Source organism: Pavona decussata, unplaced genomic scaffold (assembly GCF_977016875.1).
Source record: "Pavona decussata unplaced genomic scaffold, jaPavDecu1.1 SCAFFOLD_403, whole genome shotgun sequence".
Classification (NCBI taxonomy): domain Eukaryota; kingdom Metazoa; phylum Cnidaria; class Anthozoa; order Scleractinia; family Agariciidae; genus Pavona; species Pavona decussata.
Genome location: NW_028145772.1, coordinates 351,647 through 371,200, shown reverse-complemented (window position 1 = coordinate 371,200; position 19,554 = coordinate 351,647). Strand labels below are relative to the sequence as shown.

General features: G+C 38.7%; 2 protein-coding genes across 3 annotated transcripts; one reads left to right on the top strand and one right to left on the bottom strand.

Moving 5' to 3' along the window:
• Positions 1 to 404: 404 nt before the first annotated feature.
• LOC146451083 (proteasome subunit alpha type-5-like) lies at positions 405 to 6,672 on the bottom strand. 2 transcript variants are annotated; one of them, XM_085099593.1, is made up of 11 exons: positions 6,546 to 6,672; positions 6,326 to 6,458; positions 6,128 to 6,194; positions 5,063 to 5,189; positions 4,148 to 4,215; positions 3,368 to 3,475; positions 3,219 to 3,277; positions 2,598 to 2,650; positions 1,666 to 1,715; positions 1,392 to 1,478; positions 405 to 565 (listed from the first exon to the last, which is right to left on the bottom strand). In XM_085099593.1, exons 2-11 carry the CDS (start codon positions 6,352 to 6,354, stop codon positions 485 to 487), a joined length of 729 nt encoding a protein of 242 aa, XP_084955719.1. In that variant the 5' UTR covers positions 6,355 to 6,458; positions 6,546 to 6,672; the 3' UTR covers positions 405 to 484. The 2 variants fall into 2 exon arrangements, with proteins under 2 accessions (XP_084955719.1, XP_084955718.1); XM_085099592.1 differs by having other exon boundaries at positions 6,326 to 6,397; positions 6,542 to 6,668.
• Positions 6,673 to 6,723: 51 nt separating this feature from the next.
• Positions 6,724 to 18,607, top strand: LOC146451082 (mitochondrial-processing peptidase subunit beta-like). The gene is made up of 17 exons (XM_085099628.1): positions 6,724 to 6,842; positions 6,957 to 7,016; positions 7,869 to 7,958; positions 8,544 to 8,630; positions 9,901 to 10,030; positions 10,790 to 10,988; positions 11,350 to 11,429; positions 11,614 to 11,723; positions 12,522 to 12,626; positions 13,130 to 13,192; positions 14,355 to 14,425; positions 14,936 to 15,001; positions 15,427 to 15,512; positions 16,261 to 16,291; positions 16,911 to 16,968; positions 18,073 to 18,148; positions 18,363 to 18,607. The coding sequence occupies exons 1-17, from the start codon at positions 6,765 to 6,767 to the stop codon at positions 18,425 to 18,427; spliced, it is 1,455 nt and encodes a 484-aa protein (XP_084955754.1). The 5' UTR covers positions 6,724 to 6,764; the 3' UTR covers positions 18,428 to 18,607.
• Positions 18,608 to 19,554: the final 947 nt, after the last annotated feature.

The window sequence follows — 19,554 nt, the reverse complement described above, 5'->3', positions numbered from 1 at the left end:
TGTTTATGAACCATTCGGAAGGGAATAGGTAACCCGAGTGGTAATTTTTTCATATGATTGCGTTGTTTTGTATGCAAATGACGGTAAAAACATCAACCGTGGAATAAATCCTTCGGGTCAACACTAAATTCACTATCGAAAATTAATTATGGGTACAATCCACTAGCATTTTCTGTGAATTTTGGCCATCAGTCATTTTCCTTGGGCTTGAATGTGATTACTGAAGTACATGTGAGTGGGATTTTTAAGGCCATAAAGTTGATAAGAAAGAGAAAAAAGCATTTAGATTCATGCACATGCCCTGAAATGTGAACCCCTCCCTTTAAATAATACAGAGTAGACTGGATGGTCACTGATCAGACTCAAATGTATGCCACATTCCCTTTCCAACCACACACAGCAGATTAAATTACATCCATTGACTTTTATTAACAAACACTAAGTGTCAGTTGGGTGCATTGCACTAAACAGTTGGAGTTGCCATTTATTTTATCTCCTGTACAAGGGTTTCAATCTCCTCTTTTGTAAACATGCGGAATTTCTTGTCTGGTGTGGCAGTGGCAAGCTGAAAATGGAAGTTAAGGAAACGTCACACTCTCTCCGCAAACAAAGAGCGTGAAGCAATTGAGAGTATTGTTACTCCCCTCCCACAAGATTGGATTCTAGTGTACCACAGGGTTAGCCCCCAGCAGTATGTCGCTGGTACCAATTATTATTTTAATACACCTAGCCCATGGATAACTTTATCCAGCAGATAAAATGTATTGGTTGGAGTACATTTTATCTGCTGTCCAGTGGATAAGTCACCATTTAGCAGATAAAACTGTATTCTAATCAATACAATTAATCTGTTGAATAGTGACTTATCCGCTGGATAAAGTTACACATTCTTTGAACAACTTGGGCCAGGTGAAGAGTGACAATGTGGAACAAAGTTTCTTGTCTCAGGAAACGGCATGACAGTATGGGCTAGAGCTCGAACCACAGACCTTCAGATCTGGCCTCTAATTTGCTTATGACTACACCACATCCGATCTCCCCTGATGTGTATCCAAAGAATTAATATACCAAACATGAAAAAGAGTGTTTAATTTGATTTCTTAAAACCAGAAGTAGGTTGAAAAAACGAGGTTTTTAATCATCTTTGGGGTGTTTGCAATTGGATGAAACATTTATTCAAGTGTTTGATATAGGTTCTAAAATTCTTGTCGAAATTCAAGGCAAAACGTTCAGCCACTTTTATGATAATTAAGATTGCATTTCGAAACCTCCTTCACAGTTGTGGTTTCCACTGTTTTCTCCTTGTGAATAATTGATTTGAGAAGTAAGCTACCAAACACATCTGCCTTTCTAGCTTAGCGTTCTTTGTTATGAAATTACTCAAGTCTCACCTCCACATTTGTAGCATTAAGTTTTTCTTCCATGACTTGTTTGAGTATCGTTAGTGCAGACTTGCAGGCCTCTCTCAATGTCATAGACTGAAAAGCAGATACACTGTGAGTGCTCACAAGTTAATGACAATAAAATTATCACCAAAATTTTGACTATTCAGTATTGCATTCCTCTACTAGGACCCATTATTAAAAACTACTGGCTAAAAACCAAGTCTCATGTTTACTATCAAATTAATGGAATGGAACAATGAAAGATGATTATTTATAATACCTTATGATAAACTTCTTCTAAGGCTTGCTGGGCTCCTTCTGACCCAGATCCTGCAATAGATCAGAATTATTTGAACTGTTACTAAAGACCCTTTTAAACAGTTTCAGCATTTGCTTCAACATGTGTTCAACGCATTGTTGAACCAAAAATTATGTTGGGGGCATTTGAACAGGTCGTTCAGCATTGCTGAAAGTGTGAAACTTGTTGAAAGCTTGTTGAAAGCGTGTTGAATCAAATTTAAATTGGTTTCAACTTTCATTTAACATTGACTCAACATTTCCTTTGCTCTTGCAAATGATGAATGGTGTTGAAACTGTTTTAATACCCCGTTCAACAATTGTCCAACATTTTGTTGAATGAATGTTGAAAACATTGCACACATGATCAGTATGGATAAAAACTGAGCAGACCAATCTACTTAAAATATATGTATGTGATGAGAACAAAAAGAGAGACTGATCTTTTTACCACATTTTGACATCCTCTGTGTGTTATCAGGGTACACACACAAAGCGAAATTTAATCTATTTGTTTTTCACATTGTTATGAAATCGGTTAACCCACACAAAATTGGAATTGTTTTCAAAAATCGTCATAGTGTTGATTTGCGTGGAGATTGAGAGGGCAAATGTGCTTTTTATTATGTCACTTGTTATCAAAAGAAAGAGAGCACTGCTATTGGCTAATGCAAGGCTAACAAGGTATGAGATTGGCTACATTTAATAACAGAGTGCCACCTAAATTTACGCAAACATTTACCACGGAGTGCTTTGAGAATGTTCTTCTGGTCATGAAGTCATTTATACATCTATACCTTAATCACAGACTCCTCTAAACCAATCAAAATACGAGGTTTTACGCTGCTTGTTGTGTAATTATTATATCAAAATTCTACTTGTGTAACCAATCAGAATGACAAGCTAATATCTCACCTATGGCTTTTGCATCATATTGAAAAAATGTTCCAGATGGATCCAGGTGATAACTGAATTAGAAAAAAAAAGGAAAAGAAGGGAAAAAAAAGAGCCATGATTTGATAGGAAAAGCTTTTATGACTGCCAAGGGTACAAACGAATTATGCTGCTAGCACTAAGGATGCAAATGATAGATCAGAGTATTAACTCTACAAATTGTAATAGTATGTTAAAGTGCTAAGGGTACAAATGAATTATGCTGCTAGCACTAAGGATGCAAATGATAGATCAAAGTATTAACTCTGCAAATTGTAATAGTATGTTAAAGTGCTAATTAAAAGTCCCTCAATCCCTGAGGTCATCAGAATTAAGGATATGATCACACAAGGTTAATGTTCGCAATATTTTAATAACTTCTCCCCAGTACTTTTATAAGAAAAGTATGGGGACAAGATAGGAGAATTCAATTCAATTTATTAAAGCATATTTTTCACGAAGGTAAGGCAAGAATGCACTAGCCCGCAAATAGCATAGGCTAATCTAGGCGGGTAGTGCAGTTGATTAGTATATATGAAGAATAAGAATTTGTTCTTTGATATGTGAAATCATTCTGACTACAATGTATCTCAGAATTCTTACAGTTGAGGTCCTTTGTTGTCAACTCCACCAAATAACAACGCCACTCCAAATGGACGACTCTAAGAAGAACAAAAGTTAATGATGATAATCAACATACTGTAGGTGCCTAGCTCAAGACATGAAATCTCCTTAGATGTTGATGTCCTTACCATGGCTCCTTCTCTGGCGTCATCGTCTCCAAACTCCAGAGCAAGGTTTGACACAGCTTGTGTGACACTCTCCACCGTCATTTGTTCATTGTATGTGAACCAGTGATTCTACAAACACCAGATTCAACACAAAAATAAAAAATTACATCATGTTCTTAAGTTCCCGAGATGTGATAAGAAAGGAATAAAGGAGGAATAAAAACTACCCTGAGTACCATGAATGGTGTGCCACTACTACTAATGACACAAATGAGGATCAGATAATTAACTCTGTAGTGTATGTTAAAGTGCTTGGAGAGTAGGGATGGCGCAGTGGTGAGAGCACTCGCCTCCCACCAATGTGGCTCGGGTTCAATTCCCAGACTCGGCGTCATATGTGGGTTGAGTTTGTTCTTGGTTCTTGCCCTCGCTTTGAGAGTGCTAAGGTGAACCTATGAATTTCCTATTGAACGTTCACCATAATAAGGATAGGGGAGTCCACATGAATCAAAGAAAAGAATCTTCGATCTCGGTGGCAATCAAACCCATGACCTCCGGATTTGATCAACCATTGCTCTACTGACTAAGTGGTGATCATGGGTTCAGTTCCCACTGAGGTCACAAATAAAGTTGCTTTAATACAATTTCATTCACATGCTCAAAAGTTAGAACTACCTTGTACACAAACAATTAGTACTACTCACTAGATTTCATTCGAGTAGTCACACCTTGGAATGTTGTCCACAGACTCAACAATAACTAAAGTACTACTCAGTGACATAACCACATTGAGAGGATTACCTGTGCTTCCACTCTTGCTTTATCAACCATTGTTCTTGAGTCAGCAATAAGACCACTCATAGCACAACCTAAAATAAACAAAAATTAAAGTAACCATTATTTTTCAATTATTTGTCAAATGTGTAAAGTAGTAGTTTGTTCTCTGACTCATCATTTCTTGTTTTCAACTTTAAAATTATGGCACTAATAAATTACAGGTTCTTCTTTTAGTTTTACGCAATTAGCGTGAAATACTATATAAAACTAATTGTTATTTTCTAGTGTTTGTCTTGCTCTGCCTTGGCTACAGTGTAGCTGTATTTGCAGGGCAAGCAAGCCACTTCTCATGTTTTATTATTTATTTTGTTATTTTGAACCAAAGCTGACAATAAAACTCAGTTAATCTGACCATTACTGGTGGAGATACAACTCTAGAGAGCACTTTGGCCAAGTCTTTTGGTAATCACAAACATTGCACTTTATTCCTTCAAGCACAATAGTACATGTACAAGTGATCAGCATTAACTTCTCCTTACAATAATACTTTACCAAACATACAGCCAGGTAATGAGAATTAAGGAAATGACAAAAGTAGACCGTGGGCTTAAATAAAATAAATAAATAAAATGGGGATTTCAGTGGCTTCCACAGAGTGGCTCTTTCATCCATGGTTTCCAGGTCGAATTGGAATTCGGGAATGTTGGAATTGTACCGATGGACTGAACAAGCTTGGCCAATAACATTTTAAAAATATTTTTGAGCATAACTTTAAGCAGTTTCAGTAAACGCTTGGTGTCTGCAACCAGCCCCGCTGAAAAGTGAGTAGTCCAGATGAAAAAACACTTGTGCACTCAGTTGTCACTCATTCAGCTCAGTCTTAAAAACAGTGGAATGCTGAACAGAAGGTTCTGGTTTCAAACTCAAGAAGAAAATTACCTATGTGACTGTCAATTTCCACAATCTTTTCAACACTTGATGGCTCCATGAGAGGTGAAGTGATTCTTTTTTCAACGGCAAGTACTACACCCTCTGCTGTCTGTATACCAATTGCAGTTGATCCAAGCTGGAAGAAATAAAAGAGACATCAGCAATCGTCAAGATTTCATAGCTTGTTTTTCTCTTTTTTTTCCTTTTAACATGTTCAGATACAGTGAAACCTGTATTAAGCAGACACGTTTGGGACCCTTGATAGTGTCCACTTAATACAGTTTCTACAATAACTGTCAAAATTCCTGCGCAATGATTGGCTCATAGTCATTGTCTAAAAGAGTACAGACAATAAAAAGGACATCAGATGTAACATGCGTGCTTTCTTAACGGAAAATAACGCCAATTCTGCATATACTTTTTCTGTGTATTTTCACTGGTTTCACATGATTATCCAAACATTATGGGCAGACCAATTTAAAAACTTAGCCATCCCCTGCCTCGACCCTGCCCTCTCCTCCTCATCTCCCTGGCAATCCTCTGGGCATTTGAACTTTTGAAGATCGGTTTGTCTAAATTTCTACCCCCTTTCCCTAAGCAAAAATTGTATTTAAATGCCCCACACTGGTGCCAGGTTTTACACCGGACTAATCATGTCCAAATGTTCCCGTGGGACCTTTAACTCTGCATCAATGGGGTCCCCATGAAAGGACTTTCAAATAAAATCCCCTACTCCCCAGGTGGGGACAGTATTTGAATGCCTGGGGTATGCCTAGCTATAGGTGGGGTTGTGGTGGTGGGAAGGGCGGGGGGCGGGGAGGGGTGTTGGAGTGGTGTTAGAGGTTTGAAATGATTGGTGCGTTACTTCTGAAAACTTTACAGGACCGTAAAATAAAGCTGTGGAGATTTTTACTTTAGGAAATTGATTGACGAAAATCAGAAACTTGTGACCTCTACAATGTTATCATGTCACAAGGGTTAAAACCAATCAGATGTGAGATAGATCTCCCATCTAATTGTTACAACATAAGTTCTCACCTATCAGATTTTTTCACTGATTCTATCATGACTTACTTTAATAGCTTCAATGGCATATTCCACTTGAAAAAGACGACCCTCTGGTGAAAACGTGTTTACACCTCTAAAACAGTTAACGAGGCAAAAATAAATTGATTAGCTATAGTAACTTAACTGATCTAGCTCAATAATCATCAGTGGTGAGCTTTTAGGTAGATATTTATATGAAAGCCTTTATCCATGAAAAATACTGACCTGTCATACTCTGATCTTGTCAGAAACATTTTAAATACTTCAGCTCTCGACTATTTAACACTTCCTTCGTTCCTTCGCTCTTCTCTGTTGTAAAAATTGCAGGAAACGTAACCACGAGGATTAACTGTGTAAGCTTGTCAAATAAAAAAGTTTGAATTAGAGCCGCGAAAATATAATACAACAGCAAAATTGGTTACATTGTTACTCTAAAAACACTTACGGTATGGAGTGACTCTGACTGCGATAAGTAGAGCTTAAAAGTGGGAGAAACAACGGATTTTTAGCAATTTTTCTCCAAAAAGCTTATAAAGTATGAGAGTGCAGGATTCTTACGAGCCAGTTGTGACTAATGCCAGCACCTTCCCGTCAAAGTATATGCGTGATTCATTTCGTACCCATTCTCTCTCATCTTTATCGATTCTCTTCCTTGCGTTTCAACATGGCGTCTCCGATCGCCTTTCGTCTTGGCTTGAAAAACGCCGGTAGATTAGCAAATGTCCTTTCTTTAACACCTAAGGTAGGTCTTTAACATGCAGTTAACCGATCATGATTTTCACTGTGTTTCGTGGCAAAATTGTGCCTGTTTTTTTGTAACACGATTACACAACTTAACGCCACTTTAAACTTCTAGGGTAAAGCCGGCATATTGGCTTGCAAACGGTACGGATCCACAGCTCTTTCTTATGAACAGGTAAGTCGATGTTCTGCTTAACAAATTATAGTTACGTTTTATGCTGTTGTTTTGCGGCGAGTGTCGTAAACAATGCAACTGCAGTAAGAATGAAATTGTCTGATCATTTGGATCGGAGATACATGTAACAGTCATGATGTGTTACATTGTCGCTCCAGGTCACTTGTATGGCTTTTTGTGATTATGTGAATATGAAATGAAATGTCTGTTCAATCCACATCACTGACATTCAAATAATACAAATGTGAGAAATGAATGCATAATATTGATCGCTTAGATTGTAGCCATCCCCTGAATTGTTGCCCACTTGGCAGAATTTTTCTTGATAATGATGTGCGTCCATCATGATTGACAAGAACCACTACCACCTTAGATGGGTAGCGTGTGCTATTTAGGTATACACTACCGACTGGAACTATTGACCCATTTGTCGCGTCAATGCTGCATTACCTACTTGCGGCTTTCTCTCGGTATTCCTGCAGCAGGCTGCTTTTTTGCCTAGGTTAGGTTGCGGTCAGGCTCCAAAGTTGCCGCAGGAAAATTTAAGTAGGTAAAACCTCGGTAATGAAAAGACGCGGTAGAGTTCGAATGGGCTTTTGTTTCCTTTGTGTTTTGGTTCATCAACTTGTGATGTGGTGCCAACAGGTATAGTTTTTGAGCATTTTTTGGTCTGGAATTGGGTATGGTTTTCACAAGTAAATTGGGATTGGAAGGCACACACGTTTGCCACTATCCTCTTGATCCGTTGACAATTTAGCTTCTATATTTATAGCGTGTTAACATGATTTGTTTCAATTGTTAGAACCGTGCTGTATTCAGTTGCACTAAAATGTTTTCTTTGTGTTATTACAGTCCTTGTATAATGTACCTGAGACTAAAGTCACAATCCTGTCAAATGGTATGAGAGTTGCCTCTGAAGATTCAGGTCTTTCCACGGCAACGGTAGGTGCCAAATGACTGACTGAATGACTGACTTGTTTGTCAACCCAATGAGAGAAGAATGATCCCACAACAAAGGCAAATTCAGGGGTACAAGATTTTCAAGCACTTGTTTAATTAACTTTGCTTTTCCCACTAAAGGTACTAGTGGAAAATGACCACAATTTGAAATAAAAAGATCTTAAGGAGTGTTACCTAATTTAGTCATTGCAATGGGGATAATTATGCGTTAGAGGGCAGGACTCAGTTTAGTACTCTCATGATTTGCACCTATTTTAATTTCTATCATATACCAAATGAGCCCTAGATTTGCCATTGCAGGTCACTAACAACTTTGCAAGACATTCTTAAAAGGGAGATAAACTCCCTGTTGGTGCCTGTCAGAAGTTTTGACAAGGTATTGTGAGATTCCCTACATACAGGTTGTAGTAGGGGCTGAAAAAGACAGAGAGGGAGCAAAGATTGCAAGGTGCGAGCATGAAATACAGGGGTAGGGGGCAAAGGGAGGGAAGGAAAGAGCAAAGAATGCCAAACTCTTACCCTAAATTTCAGATTGGAATTAAACCTCTGGCACTGATTATGCTTCAGGTTGGCCTTTGGATTGATGCAGGGAGCCGGTTTGAAACAGAGAAGAATAATGGTGTTGCCCATTTTCTTGAGCATATGGCCTTCAAGGTATGTTCCTGTCTCACTTTGTTGATTGGTGAGAACTAGTTTATTGAGATGTGTCCCTGTTGTACTAGAACACCATGTCCAAGTCAGTTTTGACCATTTAAGCCCAAGTATCAGTATGTACAGTGCCACTCAAAGGTAAGAAAAATAAAAATGTTTAAAATTTTTCTGTTCCTTGTACAGATTGGGTATGTCCCTAAACTATAGCTTAATGTACAGCTCTCAGTGCATTGGTTGTTGTCAGATATTAACTTGGCCTAAAAAGTACAAAGATAAAAAGTTTCAAAAGTTGCAGGGGTGGTAAATCAAGTCTTTTATAGGAGGGGGGCATGATATTTTGCCTTCCATGTGCAGATCTTTCCAAGATCTTTTAGTTGTGCAAATTTCACGCAAATTGACTGAATATTGAGCATCTAATTGCATCTTGTGCCATATGGCACTATCGGGGCTTAAATGGTTAACAGTCTGTACTTGATTCTTGCAAGTATTGAGAATCGAGTCGAGGATCGAGACTTGAACTAGACTGTCAACTTACTTTAAAACAGTACGGAATATTCTCCTCATTCTTTGCCTTCCATTTCTAAAAGTAGTGGTTGTGAGAATTTCATTAAACATCAAGACATTTTATCTTTATCTTTGATGATCATTTCTTTTTTTCTCATCACCTGTTTGTATAAGAAGTAGTGATGTTGTAAGGAGATATTAGATAATGGTCACTATAGTGGGTTAAAGGCTAAAACATTAACCCTTTAAGTCCCGATAGTGCCATATGGCACAAGATGCAATTACATGCTCAATATTCAGTCAATTTGCGTGAAATTTGCACAACTAAAAGATCTTGGAAAGATCTGCACATGGAAGGCGTAATATCATGCCCCCTCCTATACAAGACTTGATTTACCACCCCCGCAACTTTTGGGACTTTTTATCTTTGTACGTTTTAGGCCAAGTTAATATCTGACAACAACCAATGCACTGAGAGCTGCAAATTAAGCTATAGTTTAGGGACATACCCAATCTGTACAAGGTACAGGAAAATTTTAAACGTTTTTATTTTGTCATTTTGGGCACTTGTGGATTCAATGTGTGACCTCCTCCATTTCTTTTGGTGTGATTTGTACCATACCCCAGAATATACCTTTCAAATGGTATATCACATGTGCTCTCCTGGTTCATAGTTACCGATTTAAAAAAAATTGGGATTTCCCTCGGGGCTTAAAGGGTTAATCACGAACATGATATGATACATTGTTATTTCTACATTTATGTTTAGGGAACAGCGAACCGTTCACAGATGGGTCTTGAGCTGGAGATAGAGAACATGGGAGCCCATCTGAATGCATACACATCCCGTGAACAGACAGTGTATTATGCCAAGGTGTTCAGCAAGGATATTCCTAGAGGTATTAGAGATTTTTGGATTTTGTAAAAAGCTAGCACCGCCTTGTGTCATATACATTAGGAAATTTTTGCTTTTTGTATTTAGCTTTGATTTGATTTTCGCGTTCAAGGATTAAGTCCATGGAATCAAACACTGCAAAATAGCACCACAGCAGAAGTGTACAGTGTACAAAGCTTAATGTACAGTCTGTAGTCTCCATTTAGATTGGTCACATCTTATTTTTATCCCTTGACGTTACTGGGCCTTTCAATAATATACGGACTCTGAACTTCAACCCCAGCTAAGGATTTGCGGGTTTTGCTGCTGTCAATCATAATTACATGAACGGCAACAACTGACTGACCTCAAAAATTCAGAAACTGACAAAGTGGATTGAAATCCCCCAATCACTGCACACAAACATGATTTTTTGACCTTGTTGAGCCAAATGTTTTTGTTTTCTAAGAGGTCTGCTGCAGTGACTGACGGCAGTGAAAAGCATACAACATTTGGTTGAATTTTGAACTTCAGAGTCCGCATGTTATTGAAAGGCGCAGTAACATCTGAACCACCGTTTATATGTGAGTAAAATGGTGCTGGTAGGGGAAAGTACCGCCTGGTAGTATTAATGATATTGACGGCCTTTAGGATTCAAATTTCTACATGTACTTTGGCCTACAGACTTACAGTATTATCACATTAGCACTTTTCTTTAGTTTTAAACAGAGAAAAAATAACAATTCCACCTAACACTTCAGGTTTTTCTTTTCTTTTCTTTCAGCTGTTGACATCCTAGCAGATATCATCAAGAATCCAACTCTTGGCCAACAAGAAATTGAGCGTGAGAGAGGGGTGATTCTACGTGAAATGCAGGAAGTAGACACACAGCTGGAAGAGGTTGTGTTTGATCACCTTCATGCCACAGCATATCAGGGGACCCCCCTGGGAAGAACTATTCTTGGCCCTACCCACAACGTCAAGTAAGAAACACCGATCAACAGTGTAAACAAAATATACTGTTTTGTGCCTCTTTGTTGATGTGCATAATTCAGGGCTTCTGATATTATGCGATGGTGTGATTTCGCGTAATTGGCCTCAAATTGCATCTGTTTGCATAATTCGTAAAAAAATACACCATAGTTATGACTTGTTTTTTCGCTAAAACTTCACATTTTCGTTTGTTAATTAATTCAGAATATTCTTTTGTTACGCATTTTTGGTTAACGGACATGCATGATGACATGGAATCTACTCGCTTTCAGTGGCCATAGATTCGATAAAAACAGTCTGTTTGGCAGTGTGAAGGTTAATTTTTTCAACTTCTGTATTTGCTTTTTGCAGGACCATAACCCGTGATGATCTTCTTGAGTACATCAACAAGCACTACAGTGCCCCAAGAATAGTTCTTGCAGCTGCAGGAGGTAATGAATGATCCAATTGGAAGTTCTCCCTTGTTTACTCTTACATTATTCCTAAGTCTCCTTGGGAGATTTGGAGTTTTAATTATCAAGTTCTAAATTCCTATATCTTACCCACTTGAATTTGTTAGGAAAGCTTAAGGAGAATTTAGCGTGTAATCAGTGTTTTTGTTTGTGCGTGGCCTAGGTGTTGATCATGATGCGCTGGTTAGCCTTGCTGAAAAGCACTTCACTGGACTCAGGTCCACTTATGATTCACACGACAAACTGACACCGTGCAGATACACTGGGAGCGAGGTTTGTGTTCATATGTATTATTTTACTATACATGAAATGTCAGATCATCATTGACAAATGCAGGCTTGTGGTGCCAATTTGTTTTGGCACTTGTAGGCAAAATCCACAATAAAAACATTCGACCATCTCAGTTTGTTTCCATGTCTACAGAAGGGGAGGCGACATGGTCGAGTGGTTAGAGGCACTGACTGGTAATGTGATTGTGGAGGCCCCAGGTTTGAGTCCCCTCTCTGACCTCTACTAGATTTGTTTCGGGGTAGTCGCCTGTTTAAATCCGCAGCAATGCTTTGGAAAAAGTCAACTAGTAAGCCTCCCTGCCAGCTGGGATTTTAAAGGAGTTATAAATATTTGGTTAAGGGCCACAGCGTAAACTACTGGGTCACCAGTAACTGTTAAACGCAATTAAATTTCTTTTTCTTTTTCTTTTTTTTTATATTTAGAAATGTTGTATCTGAGTGTTTTTGAATCCAAATGCTCTTCTAGTATTAACACCTCGCAAATCTGATTGGTGTACTTGGCACGTGTACTTTATATGTAATATAGCTAGAGATGTTTACAGAAACTTTTACTTGTGATTGTGATTGTCAAAAGAAAAGTCTACAAACTGTCAATTGATTGCAACTTTATCACGACCAATAATTAGCCATGATAAAGTTGCAATTTGTCAATTTTTTTGTATCCTATTTTCCTGCTGAGAAATTTATCCCAGAACAATAATCTAGAGTCAATGCTGTCAGCTACAGTGTATGATTGATGTACGTAAACTGTTCCGAATTGTATGAATTCTTCCTCTGACAGATTCGTGTCCGTGACGATGATATGCCGTTGGCTCATGTCGCCATTGCAGTAGAGGGGTGTGGTTGGACTCACCCAGATTATTTTGGGCTTATGGTTGCTAATATGGTGAGTGGTGTTCATTTGTACTTTTGCATGAATTGGCTCAGTTTTTAGGAACTTAGAAGTCTTGTACAACCATAAACCATTTCTGAACGTTGTGCACAATAATTGTGAAAGAAATGTGATCTAATGTTTTAAGCCTGGCAAAAACAATAGATATATTTTTTCAGTACATAAAGCAAACAGAAGATGACAGAATTGACTATGTGACCATGTCCATCCTTCATTTGCCACTCGCTGTTTTCAGTTTCTCAGTAAAGTTGAGTGGTTTTGCGTTAGCATCAAAGGCCAGAATTAGTTTACACTATTCTTGTCTGAGTACTAAGTCTTATTTCTTCATGAAATGTAAAGTTTTAACTCAAATCTCACATTGTCTCTTTGCCATACATGCGATTCTAAATCTCTCTATTTTTCAAGGCCATATGACATCATGCTTGTGAGAAACAGAGTTGTCTGAAATTAACAAAAAAATATGTGCCCTTGACATCAAGTATTTTACCTTTTTGCAGCTGATTGGTAGCTGGGACAGATCATTTAGTGCTGGAAGAAACATCAGCAGCAAACTCGCACAGGTTAGTCTTTTTTTTTAGTTTGAAAACATCCTTGCACGTAAGTGCTACTAAGTAACTTTCATCTGTTGTGAACGTCAAGAATTTCTTTTTCAATGATTCGTACTTTAGGGAATGGGAGATGAAAGTACAAGAATACAAAGATTAATTAATACAAGATTTATTGTAGATTAATGCATCAGTCAATTCCAACAATTCCCACCCCACCCCAGGGTGACCCTGGGCATTAGGCTAGCATTTTACAAGAAAAACTGGAAAATAGTACACAGCAGGGCAAAATAAGATGGACAAATGCCCCATGGTGCAGTTAAAAAATCCTTGAGTTATTCATTTCTGAGGTAACCTTTATTCTAATGGAAGCTTATATAGAATTGTGGCAGTGACCGTTCTTTCTGTGGATCTACCATTTTATGTATAATCTTCCTCCGGTAATGTTTTAAACACGAGCAGCAGTATTTATCAGGATTTAAAACCCCGAGGTGCAGCCGAGTGGTTTTAGAGTCAATAAAACACGTGCTGCGAGTTTTTTGAACAGCTTCAAAAACATTCCTGGGAAAGTCGAGAGAGTTCAAAACAATGACGCTTTTGTGAACGTTGGAAATTAGCATACCAGAATAATAATAATAATAATAATAATATTTATTTATATGGCGCAAATTCAACAATACAGTTTTCAAATGCGCCTCACATATATGAGCTGTATATAATACTAATGAATACTAATCCAATCCAAATTTACATACAATATAACATATAGAAAAACGTTTAACACGGCATACTAATAAGGAGGAGGTTTTATCGGGTTTTAAAACCACTGCACGTGATGTTTTAGCGACCATTTGATAGGTCAATGGGTTCATGAATTATTAATGAGTTTTGAAACGTACAGTATTTAACAAAGAATTTATTGTCTTGGTTGATGAACTTATTATTGAAACGAAGAACAGTATTGTGAGGTAAATATCACGATGTGTGGGGTAAACAGATACCTAATTACTGAGACAGACAATGTTGAAAAATGCCTCACTAATTCTTGGGGGTGGGTGGGGTGGGATGGGTACTGCAGGCATTGACCAAAGCATAACTGAATAGTTACTGGGAACAGCTGTGATCTTTGCAACAGGAATTTATCATTGATCTCCGCTTTCTGTTTGTGTTATTCTAGGAAATGGTTAAGCATAACTTAGCCCACAGTTTTATGTCATTCAACACTTGCTATACAGACACTGGACTGTGGTAAGTTTACACATGTGCAGCCAATTATTAAAAACTATTTTTTACAATAACTGTCAAAATTTCTGCGCACTGATTAACTCGTAGCTATTGTCTGTAAGAGTACAGATTATAAAAATGATGTCAGATTTAATTTGCGCTCTTTCTCAATGGAAAATATAGCTCGTACATTTACTTTTTCCATGTTATTGTACAAAACAAATCATTGGCAGTTTTGTGTGGTCTATACTCTAAAAGACCATAAAATGAGGCCATAAAATGTTCAAAACCTTGGCAGCCACTTGAGTTTTGAACATTTATGACGAAAAGAGCTCTTTTCACGAAAGCTGAACAAATTAATGCTGCAAAAGGCGTGCGCTCTTGCAGGCTAAACAACTCATGACGTTTTTACAGTACTGTACCAATGAGATTTCTAAGGGTTCTGAATTTTCCACAAAAATATCATTGTACAGTTATTTTTTTTTTTTTTTATAATTTGAAACTTCACTTTTGTGTTTTCTTGTTGTCCTTTAGGGGAATTTACTTTGTGTCTGACAAGATGTCAATTGACAACACAATATACTGCGTCCAAAACGAATGGTATGTCAGATCTGCTGTACTCTTTGAGTTCAGTGGAGTATATTCAACATATTCTTCTTTTTTCAGACCAATACTGTCACATTGTAGATAGGGAAGAGTAAATAAAACTCTTAGACTTTAGATGGCAGTTGTTAGGAAATATTTTTCTGTGATACTGTTTATTCATTTAACAAGGCGATTTAAAAATTTGGGTAAAAGTTTATGAAATGCTAACGTGGACCATTTGAGTGAAAGCTACTGAGCAGTACTTTCCTGTGGTGCTGTTTATTATGCTCTACAAGGTGGTTCTTACTTTTGAGTCTGTGGATGAAATCCTTATTTGTACCCATTAAAATAAAAACTTTGAGAAGTACTCTCTTGTGGCAATCTTCGTCTTTCCTTAAAATTTGAGATTGTTAAGTTAAATGTGACTTTTCACTGCCTAGGATGCGTATCTGTACCAGTGTCACAGATCATGAGGTGGCTCGTGCTAAAAATCTGCTGAAAACCAACATACTCATGCAGCTTGATGGTAAGTAGCCCTCTTCTACCAACACAAATTATTGCGTGCTTGCTGAGCTGGCACTGGTTTAAAGAAACTCGTTTAACCTGCCATAATTAACTCGTGCAACCAATCACAGCAAGCATACTGTTTTTAACCAATCAAGAGCAAATAAAAACGGGCTGTAACTTGGCTCACGGATATTTTCCCGCCCTTTACATTGGTGTCTCGCCGCGCTTGCAACCAGCTGCCTTTTTTCCCGCGCTTGACGCCGGTTGCATGTTTGAGCTTGGGTTTCTGATTGGCTTGCGTTTATCATACAGTGGAAGCAGACACCCTCTGACACCCTCGGGACGCGAAAACAGCGTCCGTATTTGGAGCTGGCCGCTTACGAGAATGGTTCTCGTAAGCGGCCACTAGAGGTGTAAGGGATAGATGGCCGCTTGGGGGAGATTGAATGACTTTTTTTTTTTTATTGCCTTTTGCAATGCCACGAGAATGGCGATAACTGTAATTAATGCACTGTAAAATCATTTTGACGAACAGCGATGTGAGGTTTATTGATTAAAACAAGATTCAGACGCTAATGCGATTTCCTTTCGGGTGTCCGCTCACGGAAGCTTAAAAACAACGGAAAAGTCTAAATCGTAAACCCTGAAACTTCAAAGTGTTCGCGACCGCTAACGGGAATGTCCACTTACGGGATAGGTGCAAACACTGTTTAATTCGCACACCACTTACTAATGAACGCCGCAAACTTTTTTCTTAACCCCTCCAGGTACAACTCCAATCTGTGAAGACATCGGACGGTGAGTATTTCATCCGGCAAGTCCGTTACTAGCCCGGGTTCTTGTTTGTTTTGTTTTGTTTTTTCTTGCGCTGTGTTACTCCACTGCCTTGTTGGTTGCCTGTCAAACAGCTTTTATACCTTCTGAGAAACTCGGCTATGGCATATTAGTGCTCAAATAATCTTGCTCCTAGCTATCTTTGTGATAAATTAAACTACACAAAGGAACCACTGCCCGTAGCCGTTCTACTCGCAAGCGTTAACCTTTACAAATGACCAGTCTTGCTATCTTGATCTCAGTGCTAAGACGAACCAACAGTATTTATGGCCGTTTTCAAGTCTACGTTTTTTTCATTCTTAGGGGAGCAGGGATGGCGCAGGAGTGAGGGCACTCGCCTCCCACCAATGTGGCTCGGGTTCGATTCCCGAACTCGGCGTCATATGTGGGTTGAGTTTGTTGATGATTCGCGTCCTTGTTGCAAGATGTACGCTCTGCGGGAAATCCGGGTTTCCCTTCTCCTAAAAACCAAACATTTCCAAATTCCTCGATTCGATCTGGGGTGTGTCCCCAATTATTGCTCTGCGCTAAAAACATTCACATTTAATTAATACGATTTTATTGATTTATATTCTCTCTCCAGACAAATTCTGACTTACGACCGACGCATTCCCCTGCCAGAACTTGACAGAAGAATTGAGGTGAGGCGTTAACAAAGTTATTAGTTTACTGTTTGATTCCGCTTTGCTATTTCAAGCTACCGACCTCCTTATCATAACGTATAGCTCGAGGGGAAAAGGTGGTTTAGGGAAGTCTCCTCGGAATTTAATCTTATTGGGGTGCGCCAGTTTTCTACACTAGGGCAAGATAAAACACGCATTGTTATCGTCCGTTTGCTTATTCACACCATGGGCAGGAATCACCAAGCTCTCCTATTGTATTATTTATAGATATTTTGTTCCAAAAATACTTATTTTGACGTGGATTACTTCATGAATGCAGCCTCAGGCTAGTCAAATTTATACCTTTTTCAGAGCTAACCGTAACTGATCTGTTTGAAAATCTATGTCAATGGTCCTCTAGTTTTCTTTTAGAAAATTTCAATATTCTCCATAGTAAATGCTTTGTACAGTTTGTTCTCTTAAAAAGGGCAAATCCATAATCCAAAATCACCAGTTCTTTTAGTCTGCGATGCAAAAATTTGGCGGCAAAGCCGCGAGAGTACTAACTTGAAGTCCTCTCCATTTTCCTACTGGTACCATCGTTCGTTGAAACCTTGAACAATACCGCCTGTTACGCACTATACAGTTCTTTTCCCAGCTTAAGGGCCGTTAACATTTACAGTTGTGCAATGGCATAAATGTCTTTGTGAGATGGTACATTTTAATTTAGCCTGGTAAATAAATGAGAATGGTGTATTATTCTATCAGCGATACAGGCATACTCGGAAAAAAGAAATACGAGTGCTCCTATAAGGAGTCGAACCTAGTTCGGATGCTTTACCACTAGCTACAGGAGACTCGTAGGGGCTAGGCCGTTAAACTAGGTTCATGGGACAAACATCCTACATGGTTTGGCATATGCGCTATGGAATAAATGAGGTCGTATATCATTTACAATTGTTTTTTCGTGGTCCAACTTTTGTAGTGAAAAGATTAAACGAACTCATTTCCCTTCTCCCTTTGGATTCTTTATTCGGGATATGGGGGTTGGGGTGGGGGGGAGTTGAGGTATCCGACCCCAGTGACCCACCCTGCCATACGCCAGGAACCTATCTAACTTGTTGGTTGTCTCGTTCTCTGTAGATGATCGATGCAAAGATGGTCAGAAACATCGCCACTAAATACATCTATGATCGCTGTCCGGCCGTTGTAGGAGTCGGTAAGAACACCTTGTTTGCTCTTAACAGTTTTGTATGTGTAATTCGTGAGGAGTTTTCGGTTTTGTTCGGAGGATCTTCGGAAGTCTTCGGTGATCACGGACGTGCGTTAATACGTGCAAACGCGCGAGTGCGCACATCCTTACGCAAGATATATACCCGTGTCATATGTGAGTTAAACTATTCTTTTACATTCGGTTTTTTTCTTCCTTTCAGGTCCAATCGAGCAGCTAACAGATTATAACAGACTGCGCGGTGGCATGTACTGGCTCAGGCTTTAGGTTGTCAAAATTCCTGTTATCATTGCACCTTGCTCAGTTTTCTGTATAAATCAAAGAGCAAAGAATTTTCAGTGTTGCAGCCTTTTTTTTCCTTTGTGCTGTGCGCAACTTTGATCTGTAAAAAGTTCAACAACGTCAACGCTGTAATCAACGTTTTAATAAATTCGTCATCATGATTTACTCGGTGATTGTCCTTTTCAACCTGCAAAGGAACCATCCTTGGTGAGGATGCTTGTCGGAAACTTCAAACGAGACCCTCAAGGATACTGGAATATTTCTTATGGGCGAGGCGCAAGTTTGTTGTGATTTGCGTCATGTGGTAGATAAACCAGGAATTCCTCCTTCGACAACCCCTCCTCATTTCCTCACCCCCTCCCCCCAGATACACACACCAGGCCCATACCCTTCACATGCATTTTCCATTTTTGATTTCCGTTGTGAACCAATCACAACGAACGCAAACAGCACGATGAGCCAATCAGCGGAATTCGAAGAGAATAAATGTAACCACTCACGGTTGGTTTTGGTTTTGCTTCTCATTGGTTGAGAAAGTGGCGCGCGAGTTTTGCTAAACCACCTTCGACAATCGATTGAAAACCGCGCAAGTATGAAGCGCGCGTCGACGTTCACATCACAATTTACTCTGGTGACGAGTTCGTGGAAAAGATAAAGCTAGCCATGATACCATGTCTACACGAACGGGAACACAAACTTTTAATTTCTTTCCACTTAAATATTTCGTCACACAAATACGCGGCACAGAACTTAAAATTACTTGTACCCGTGTAGAGGACGATAAAACCGCCCGTCAGCAATTTGTTCTAGGCATGTGCAATTGTAAGTCCCAAGGTTTGTTTGAATCGGATTCATATCGTGTGAAAACGATCGTTCAGATGCGAAAATTTTGTTTCATTTTCACTGAGTGTGAACACGGGTCTGTGGACGCCGACATAACATAAAATTAAACAGTTTTAATTTTATTGTATTTTATAATAATTACAACTTTCATAAGTTCTTTCCGCATAGTAGCTTGCGGTCAAATTAAATTAACGAAAATTCTGGTACAGGAAACTTTTTCGAATGCGCTAGATAATCTAAAACGTTGATACCTTTCTTCAGGACTTATT